Source organism: Solea solea, chromosome 4 (genome assembly GCF_958295425.1).
Source record: "Solea solea chromosome 4, fSolSol10.1, whole genome shotgun sequence".
NCBI classification, from domain to species: Eukaryota; Metazoa; Chordata; class Actinopteri; order Pleuronectiformes; family Soleidae; genus Solea; species Solea solea.
The window spans coordinates 4,462,468-4,473,380 of record NC_081137.1 but is presented as its reverse complement, the minus strand read 5'-3'; the positions used below and the strand labels follow the sequence as shown (position 1 = coordinate 4,473,380).

The window sequence follows — 10,913 nt, the reverse complement described above, 5'->3', positions numbered from 1 at the left end:
GGGGGGCGGGAGGGGGTAAGCACAACAAGGTTATGCAATGAGGATCGAAACGCAAAATCCAAGGTGGGGGGGGGAACTGGAACGAATGAAAACAAAAAAATTCAGAACAAGGCACAGAATTTTCTGCAAATGGTTGAACTAAATAAAATTCGTACCAGCAGTTGGGACGGTGTTGAATGGTGAAGCTCTCTACAGTGATTTCTGGCAACGTCTGGCGCTCCCTCCCACCCGCCCCCCCCCCAAAGAACCCCGCCCCCTTTACTCAGTTTAACGAATAAGCCAAACCCTCCCGTGTTTTGTTTTGTTGTTTTTTTTCCTCCTTTTTTGAATTTTTAGTTTTTTTGAACACACGAAACATTCCATCTACTGTACATCTGCAGACTAGACTAAACAACGGCTTAAAACCAGGCCTCTCTTTAAAAACTCGTCCCTCGTCTACGCGTCGACCCCTCTACTCTCACTAAAAGTGACCCTGAACCACCTCCGATCCCTCCATTGACCTCCCATTCCCCCAAAACCCCCTTCCCCTCAGCCCTAAAACCAGCTCCGCGTCCCAAAGAGGACACTAGAGTGAGGGGTCCTGATTTTGATTAGATGTAGTACTCCTTCTTTTCGTCCGAGTTGGTGTGGCCACCCTCTGCGTTGATGATAGCCGTGTCTGCGTCCGCTGCATCGTCCGCTCCCTTGGCTTCGTGCGTGAAGTAGGTACCTGGCGAGGACGAGATGAAGGACAGTGTCACGGACTCTATAATCGCCTGCCGCGTCGCTGGTACGAAAGATTAAAATCTGCCCGCGACATCGCACACACACGGCAGCACCTAATTATGCAAATCCTTTCGCCATGTGGTCATTTACACAAACTCAACACCAGCCAGAGCTGCAATATTCAAAATCTCTTTTCAAAATCAAGACTGACACATGAAAATCAGGGTTTTGAAATAACTCTGAGTGTGGGGGAAGAGGACGGATCACACCTTCAAATTAACCTTGTCAAGTTCAGCAAAAGAAAAAAAAGAGAGAAAAAGACAGGGGGAACTAGAAAGCCACTTCAAACCTAATTTAGTAGATTTATTCATATCCTATCAAAGTGGAGTTTGATAATGAAGTCAAAGCAATATTCCTGACTGAGAAGAGTGACTGAGAAGAGCTCTTCTACATGTGGAGAAATATAAAAACCTGTAATGCTGCACAGGAACATAGAAACACAGTGTTCAGTGGAGCCGTCTGCAGCACAAGAAAAGTCACATAACCAAATGTCTGATAAAGATTTTTATTTTATAGATAAATACCAAATTTCTAACTATAGATATATGTAGTTTATATAATCAATAAGAACTAGAATAGAATAATTCTCAAATAATCTGTCTAATGTTCTGTGACTGTCTTTCAGTGTGTCCCATAATGTGCTAATAAGAAAAAGGCAGAGATAAAGAGCCATTCTGGATCCAACCACTAGGGGGCGATCCGAATGGTTTGGTTTCTCTTATGGAAGTTTGTCCATCTTTATTTGCAGTCCTTGTGCAACACACCAAATCAATAAAGACCTGAGGACAAAGACGTGTGGACATGGGCTAGTATGTCGTACGTTGCCAAAGGTGAATAAAATACAGAGAAAACAGATCTAGTCCGTTAATTTGACGACAGTACGGGGGCTACATTTTATCGCCAGGTCCGAGCAGTTGTTGACACGCAGCAATAACGCAAACCAAGCGTTAATAGACTGAAGCTGAGGGTTTGATTACAGACGATGAAGTGCCCGGGTCAACTGTACATGTCGCAGTCATATCATAAACTTCGCTGCATTTCCATGGAGGGAAGTTTTTTTCTTCATTAGTTGAACAGAAATCAGAGAGCAGTGTCGCCATAAAATAAAACGCCTCATTTACACTATTTCTTTTTCTGAAGTGCTTGATGTAGCCGGTCTCATTTCCTCGTGCATAAGAAACACCATAGTGTGAAATTCATTATAGACTGTAATTATTTCCGTGTTATGAGAACAGCATACGAAAATGTGTTCTAGCATTTGGCACGGCAGCATGGAAAAAAACATTTTTAGTCACCCATGGCCCATCTTTACCTTATTAGAGTAACATCCACCACAGGATGTAAAGACATTTTAATGGAAACAAAGTCAACATACACCTGTTTATGGTCAAAGGAATGGTATAGAGCAATTCTAATAAAAGGAAATGTAGTAAAAGATACATCATTTTATATATATATATATACATATCTTTTATATTGTTAGGGCCTGTGCACTTAATGGCTCTGAATCCATATATTGCTTTTCCTTTGAATATTATTTCTCTTCCTCTTCATTTTTGGAAATTGAACATGCATAAAAAAAAGCATTCAGAAACCTGAACGTTGTTGATACATTACATTTAAGGTTTTCCTGTTATTTATAATATTATTACAATATTAATATTATAATATTTAGCTTGTGTCCCCAATGGAAATGAATGGAGATCTGCCTTGCACAAAAGACTCCGAGGCAGATGAAGTTCCCTTCCTCAGTAGCCACGGTAACACAGGACAAAGGCAGACGAGGAGGAAACTAACTCCTCCTCCTTCGTGCAGTTTTAGTTTCAGAGTTAGTGGCAATTTAGTTTGTTGATTTGAGGTTATTTCTTTATATATTTGATTTTACACTGCATTCCAAAAGGACAAGAGCAATTTGCCAATGTCTAAATTCCTCTCCTTTCTTTTCTTTAATGGTTATTCTTTTCCTATATATAGATACGTGCCGCTTTATTCAGTGCAAATGGGTCAGTATTAGTGTTATTCAGCTGCACTTTATGCTCCACTACCTTTGTGTCTTGCAAAGTAGCGCCCCAGAACGATGAGTAGACAGAGCATGGCGAAGACGACCACGGCCACCACTCCTCCAATCACGGCATGGTCCACCGTTCTGGGTGCTCCCTCTCCAGCTCGTGAATCTGAAAAGCAGAAAAAAGAAAGTAAAAAAACAACCTCAGTGTGGACCAACAAAAACAAACAACCACCAAATAAATCAATCCCTAAGGGTCTGTCTTGTCTGACAGTTAAATGTGATGTAAATTATACTTAATGTCAGGCATTTACTTGGAGGGACTTTTGGTGCAGCAGCATGCACCAGCGCTGCGAGATGCTGCCGCTGCCGTGAACAGAGATGATTAAATGGATTTCGGACCATATGGGTGACTTGGTTGCCAGTTGCCGGCGGCCAAACCCATATCCTGCAACTTTACATTCACAGTAAATCCACATCTGCTTTGTGTGTTGCCATGAATGTTGCTTCCCTTTCATCGGATGAGCCCAGTGGAAGCAATAAACATGTTTAGATACAGATTAACGTTAATTCACTGAGTATAATTCAGTGACGTTGGGGACCGTGAGTTTGAGCACTTGAGCTGGAACATATTTCATCTTTAGCTGCGACTTATGAACAACATATACGTATATTAATGGAAAAGTACAGTCTCAGTCTAGCATAGTATTTTCTAAGCCATGTTTTGTAACCATGTCAGATCCTAATAAAGCTTGAACTGGGGCTGTGAATTGGCAGAGAACTCGGTAAACAACACGAAAACACATCCTACACAATAACTAATTATCATTTTTGTTCCAATTATAAGACAAATGTGTGCATCGTGCAGTGCCTCTAACTCGAGGTTACAAAGGTTTTATTTCCCTCAGGAAATCCGGGCCTGTCAGAACATGTTTGCAACATTGACCCAAGACAAATATGTAAATAGTAGTAAAATGATCTTGATGTCTGGAGGTCTCAAACCCACGGCCCGTGGACCACATGTGGCCCTGTGGCCTGCCACTTAACAGTGTTTTCTATTAAGATTCATTTTGCATCTGTAAACTATACATCGTTTCATATCAGCAAAATACTTTTATTTTGAAATATCATCAGAAAAACATTATAATAATGGAACAATCTTGATATCATTTTAAGCTGATATTGCCCACCCCAAAAGTTAGACTTTGGGGTGATTTGGTTTAGATTCTCATTCATGCATAAACCTATAATAAATAAAATCAACTTATGTCACTTAAACAGCAAGAGTAACGTCTGATTTCTAAACTAAAAACATTCAGTTCCTGATTTGTCACTTCAGATACAAATTTGGTCTAAACAAACAAGACACGACATGAAATTCTCTACCAGAATCATCGCTCGGCAAACATTGCCACAACAATACGAATTTGGATTGCAATCAGACAGTGATTAATCTGAGCAGGGGAATAATAATCATCATCCTGATTCACCGTGGATATGTTTTCTGGCATCTTCTAGGTTTAGTGCTTTGAAGAAAATATGCAAACAAGGCTTTTAGGCAAAAACACACACACACACAGTGTGTAATCACGTTTTAAACTTCCAGAAGGTAAAAGAAAAAGAAAGAAAAAAGGGAAACTGAAGCTCTTAGCTGTAATGCTATGTGACACATATTGATCAGGTGTAGGTATCCATGGCAACCTAAAGTTAAACTACTCATGTTGCAATGAGATGTGACCTTTAAAGTAATACTGCATTTACAAAGCACTTTGAAAATGCCACATAGTATACATACATATATATATATATACTACACTCCAAATGTACAATATATACAGTATATATATATATAAATATATGTATATATATATATATATATATATATATATATATATATATACTCGCTTCTAGCTTTTTTGGATGCCATTAAACCTGACATTTAACTTCCACTTCCAAGGTAAAACCCGCTCTAAAGACTCAATTCACAAAAAAACGTGAATTTAAAGTGGAACAGACCAACAAAACAGCCACCACCTTCTGTCCAGTATTACCCGTATCATCTGTTCTACTCTAATGTAACCACTACGTGCATCTAAATCAGACGTTATTACATTAATATTATACGTGTTGACTCCTTTAAGCGGATTCCCAGCATATTAACAAAACATTGTGCCAGTTTGTTTAGTGTTATGACAAAACGATGGCAAAGGACCTACTTTAGCGACGTCATGGGGCAGCTTTTTATTCCCAAAGTGGTTTTGCATTCCAGCTTTTTTCAAATTTACACGACATAACAATCGGGTTTTTTAAAAAGTGTGACACCAAGCGACTCCTGCTAAAAAGCCTGATGAGACAACTCACTACAGCTGCGGAATTGACGCCTTTCTCTGCCCCATGTGACACAAACACAAGAGGTGCCTTCACCATTTCAAAGTAAAAGCACTCTAGCGTTTTTGTTCCATTTCCATTCATTTTCTTTTCTTCTTTTAAAAAAAAAAAAAAAAAAAAAAATCAAGGCTTTGCAGGGTGTCCAAATTTAAAAGTTTATCTTTTCTGGGGATTTTCCCTCCTACAGCTGCTCAATCTCTGGTCACGTAACACGGACACAAGTGAAAGCACACTTCTGTTCCATTTTACATTCATTTCTTTCATCAAGGCCTTTAATGTGAAGTATGCGCAGGAGCAGCGGACGCGCGGCTTCGTGGAATATTTATTAAAAGTTTATTATTTACGATGATTTCAAAGGCAAACCCGCGTAAATCACAGCGGCGGCTCCACAAAGCACATGATGTCATTACGGAACGGTCCATTACCTTCAATATAAATACAGATAACCTTGGATTTAAAGTGTTGGAAGATTTCAGAGCACTTTACAGATTATTACCAAAAAATAATCATAAACGGAGGGAGCGACACCACGGATAACATCTCCCGCCGCCGTGGATCTACAATCCTGCTTTACATCGACCTGCAGGAATAAAGGAGGGAAGGTGGTGCTGAGGAGGGCGTTTGGTGCAGTGCTCACTGTCAAACTCAACAAAACATTACCCGAAAGATCTAATAGGTTATTTTGACTTCAGATTTTCTTTTTTAGTGCTGGGCAGATTCAATTAAACTGAGCAGGAATCCTTCTGACATCCAATTCGCTCTTGTCAGGCTCCTAAAGCTGTGCTTTAACACACTTTCCTATTACGATGTTAATGTGGACTTTGGCTTTGGGGGCTGAAGTGTGTGCGTGCGTTCGTGCGTGTGTGTGTGTGTGTGTGTGTGTGGTCAGGGTGGCTTAAATTTCCTGGTTGAAGTTTATTCGTGAGAGGATGACAACATCAAAGTCTTTTCATTTTATGTCGCGGCACATCATAATAAGCTCTTCCTCGTGGATTCACATGTGTAAACACGACTAAGTCAGGCAGCCTGTTACAGATTTGGCCTGCGCGTGGAGAGCCCGGCCTGTTGGTGGCGCTGGGGAGACGGATTAGAAAGTGCCATCAAAAACTTCCCTCCCATTTTAAAGGAGCATGAAATATCCACAGCAAACTGCAAGGAAATCACTTTCCCCCCGCTGGTTGCTTTAAGATTAGGAATGCTTATGTCTGACAGCTTCTTCCAGCTCCTCACTGAAGTCATACGATGCTCACAGAAATATTCGGTCTTATTTTTATCACAGCAACAGTCTATCAGAAATAAATATTCCCCGTTATGCGTTGGATTTAGGGCGACTTCCCCCCCCCCCCCCCCCCCCCACCATTTCAGGAAACTTAAAGGATCTGCGGCAGATTTGGAAAATAAAGTCGCATGAGGTTGATGTGTTTAACCGCACAATTATATCCACAACTGTTTTAGCAATTACTATTTAACTGTTCGGCAATTACATTTTACTGTGCAACGGCATGAATAGCTGTGTTAGCAGTCACATTTCACTTGTAATAGATATTACATAAAAAATATGTACTACTAAAAGTATCTAGTAATTCATTTTGATTTATCGTCCATTTATTTGCGTGCTCTTTTATACTTTTACATATTATTTTCCCTTATTTATGCATATTACTTTAATTCTTGATGCAGCTACTTTCCCCTCGGTGATGAATATAGTATTCCTACACATTTTCACGTTGATTATTGACAAAAAATAATGGAAAAAAAAAATCAATATTTCCCGGCTATTACTACTAATGATGGTCAGACTAAAAGGAATAAACATAGATAAGGTGGAATTTAAAAGATGATTCTTGTTTATGAAACCAACCAGGATCATATTTGAATAGCTTTACCCACAATTCCTTCCGGCAACATCTCAATAAGTTCAAAGCTGAATTCTGAGCATGTGGGTGTTAATGAACGTGACACATTGTTAACGTGTGTATGTAATAACAAGGAAACTCGAGTTTGTACGAAATGCTCTTGTTTTCCCAAACTTTGCAGGAAATGCAGAATCTCTCATGCGATCCTAAAATCACCCAAAACAAAACAAGAGCGATTCATATTCATGGTTTTCACGGGAGGATTCTGTGGAGTGGATTTGTGGTGTGTTTTGTCATTACATCGGCGACCGGGCTTTGCACGACTCTCCTCCGCTTTCATCCCAGTTTGATTGCAACAGAATCTCCTTAAATACGTCGATGATTCAGGGAGAGCGAAGCTTTCAGGTGGGTTGTGCTGTGGCAACATCATGAGTTCATCATGAGTTCTTGCTGGAATAATTCCCGTCTTAACCAAACCTAAAAATTTTAAAAAATAGGGACATCTGGGCTTCATGTTTAATGGGTCCTGTTTGTCGGCCCAAAGAAGCGTCTGCGTGTGCTGTCACTTTCTGAAAGCACTCAGTCCCAATGATACCACAGAGAGCAATTTGCATGTCCTATCAGTGAGTATCACTTATGAGCAATTACTGTCACCAAGTGAAATTCAGTACATTTGTCTTATTATCTCACATGGGGAGTCAAACTTGAAATTGCATGGGTGATTGTTTTAGCAATCAAAGGCGAGCACATTCGAGGCAATTTTGAATATTGCCTTCCCTTTAAAAGTCACTTCTGTTGTGGATGAAGAGCACCAATAATGTTCACATCAAGCTGTTTCCTTTAACTGCACCTCTTGGGTTTAATTACAAAACCAGGGGGGGGGGGGGGGGTGAATAGAAGTACAAGAATCTTCTGAGAAAATTACTTTTTTACCTTTTACATTTTACAAAAAGTCTTAAAGTACATGACATTTACTGTCATTTTCTGATATAAAATGTACTGTAATGTAGAAAGCGACAGTAGCTAATCCACAACCTGTAAAGTTGTGGATTAGACTCCCAGCTTCGCCAGTCTATATGCCCATGTGTATTTGGGTACTGTCGTGTAACGCAATATAAATCCGATATAAATCCACAGAACATTTACCAACTCTTCTTCTCATGATTTGATTTGGTAGTAACGAGTAAAAGTACACAATTCATGGAGTTTGCATGTTCTCCCATGTGTGCCTGGGTTTTCTCCGGGTTCTCTGTGTTACATTACAACACTGCGGAAGGTTCCACCAGGGGGCCACTCCATCGGCTGCAAGAGGAAGTCACTTTGAATGAAATTCAATGGGAAAATGACCCTGCATTCGACTTGATTCATCACGTCAGTTAACATTTTTCCTGAGGAGTTAATGGAGTTCCAGCTCCTCTTCAATAAAACATGATGTCAGTTTTGCCAATGACATTCCAATTTAGAGGCAAGTAGACATTAAAGTATGGCATGTACTGTAGGAGTGGACGCCAGTGTGATTGACAGCTGGTATTGTCCAACAGCAGCCTGATTGCAGGTGAGTCAATAAAGTGATTCCACACCAATGCTTGTAGGACAACGACAGTCATCTATTTGAACGGTGTAGTTAACTGAGCCTAGGATTAAACGGATTAAAAAAGGAATATGGTGACCACAGGGCTAAACAAGCAACGCAACAGTCAAATCAAAAGTGTGGTCACCGATACTAAGCGAGGGATGTGGAGTGTCTCATTTTCATAAGACATGTTGACAAAGGCGTGATTTGAGACAGAGGAGATCTCCTAATTGGATCTCCTAATCTGCTAATTAAGCATTAGTGATTTCACTGGCGTTGCCTGCAGATAGAGGTGCAATCACAGCAGCACTATGTGGGCGGGATGTCATAAGAGCACATTGCCTTGTCAAGATCCTCCTCCATTGCCTACAACACTCTCGGTTAAAGAGTGAATGTAATTAAAGTCCCAATGAACCTATTCATTGAACCTATTTAAAAATGTCAGTTATATCTTTTGCCTCTCGGGTAGCGCTCTACACCGCGTACATACAGAGTGACTCGGCGCGAGGTTTACAAATTCTCAGAAAGAGTCCGACTTCACTTGGAAACAGGATTAATAAAAGACGCTGGAATCTGAGCAGAGAGTGATACGAAGCAACTCCACGAGACGTCTGTGGTGACATTTCCAACTCCAGTCACTGATTCTGAAATATTTACAGCTGTCGAAATGAAGTCAACCACCAGAAAATGAGCCAGTAGAACAAAGTGGAATTATATCACCCCACACTTTAAGAGTTTTCTCTTCAGTATTTTACTTTTGAGCAGGTTTACACAAACTAAAATGAGTTAATCCAATGTTTTTAGATGATTGAATTGGTGTCTACACCAAAAATAGTCAACGTAAAAGCTGGAATATCCCAAAAAATAGCTTGAAACTGAGAAAAAAAAACCTGAAATGGATCCAGAAGACTTTCTGGGTTTGTATAGAACTTTACCTTCTTATAGCTATTACCATTTTACACAAACATGACAATATTCATCCTAATCTGTTCTGTGCATATGACATTTAAATTACCACCAAATCCATTATCAGATCTGACACACACACACACACACACACACACACACACACACACACACACACACACACACACACACACCACATTTCATTCAAATCCAATGAGTTTTGACAGAGACAGGATTTTTTTTACACATTATAAGAGATTGAAAATCTGTTTTACAGCAGGGTTTCTCAATCCTGGTCCTCAGGGACGAGACGTTTCCCTGCTCCAAACACATATTTTTCTTCCGTTTTTTATTTGTCATCACATATTAAGTTATCTTACTTAAAGTAGTTTTAAGAGATGCACAATATTGCACTTTTTGTCGATATCCGACATGCCGATCTATCGGGAGTGATACCGATGACCAAGTTTTTTTCCTGTTGCCAGATGCAGAGATCATTTTGGTCTCTTCTGTAGTAAAATTGACATATTTTTTAATGCTCATGTCGCCACAGATTTAGATTTTCTTAATTGTGCAAAATAAATAAAGATGAAAAAATAACAGTTGTATAGAAATCAAGGATGTAGCAGCTTATTTTGGTGTGTTTGCTGATATCTATCATACCTGCTGATACAGATATCATGCTGATAATATTGTGCATCCCTAGTAGTTTTTATTTCACTTACATCCACCAACGAGGCAGTGTTTTCTCTTGTTTTATTTTATTATTGTGTTATCAAGTAACAAAAAAGGAGAAATCACATTGTTTTCACTTCAACAGTTACTTTACAAGATGCATTCTATAAAACCGCTGTCATTGTCTGGGTTATGCAGTTCACGAAATGTCAGGATTTGCTGGAAATAACCAAACACAAAGAAGTGGAGAACCTTGACAGGGCCACTGCTTTTGGGACCTTAAATCGCCAACAAAACACCATTCAGCTTTCTCAAACAATCAATGAAGACACAGAGGCTGAATAAAAATGCTTGTAATCTCTTACTTTCTAAAACAACATTGATTATACAAAACAAAGTTCTGCTAAAGTGCCCTAGCGTCATCGAAGACCACGTATGTTGTCAGGAAACTACAGCAGAACTGTTCACTGTTTCAATGTTTTCATTTCCTCTTTCTTTTTCTTTTCATTATCGCGACTGTAATTCACTTCATTAAAAACAGGCCGGACCCAGCAGGAAAAGACACCCCCGTAATCTTGAAAATGAGCTTGAATATCATGCAATTTACACCCGATACAGGAGCGCACTTTATGTATGCACGTCATAAAACAGCTGCAAGAAAAGCAAATGTTTCAACAGCTTGCGTTACCTCCGACGAAACCTTAACACCTTTTTTCTTGCCTTCTTCTCATGGAGCCATTCATCA

At 39.6% G+C, this 10,913-nt stretch overlaps 1 protein-coding gene across 5 annotated transcripts in view; it reads right to left on the bottom strand.

The window, feature by feature from the left end:
• Nucleotides 1-253: 253 nt before the first annotated feature.
• cadm1a (cell adhesion molecule 1a) overlaps nucleotides 254-10,913 on the bottom strand; it is a 370,896-nt gene continuing 360,236 nt past the window's right edge. For all 5 annotated transcript variants that reach the window (XM_058627224.1, XM_058627227.1, XM_058627228.1 and 2 more), the window contains 2 exons: nucleotides 2,811-2,939; nucleotides 254-709 (listed from right to left, as the gene is read on the bottom strand). In XM_058627224.1, coding sequence (XP_058483207.1) covers nucleotides 591-709; nucleotides 2,811-2,939 — 248 coding nt within the window. In that variant the 3' untranslated portion in view covers nucleotides 254-590. The remainder of the gene's footprint in view (nucleotides 710-2,810; nucleotides 2,940-10,913) is intronic.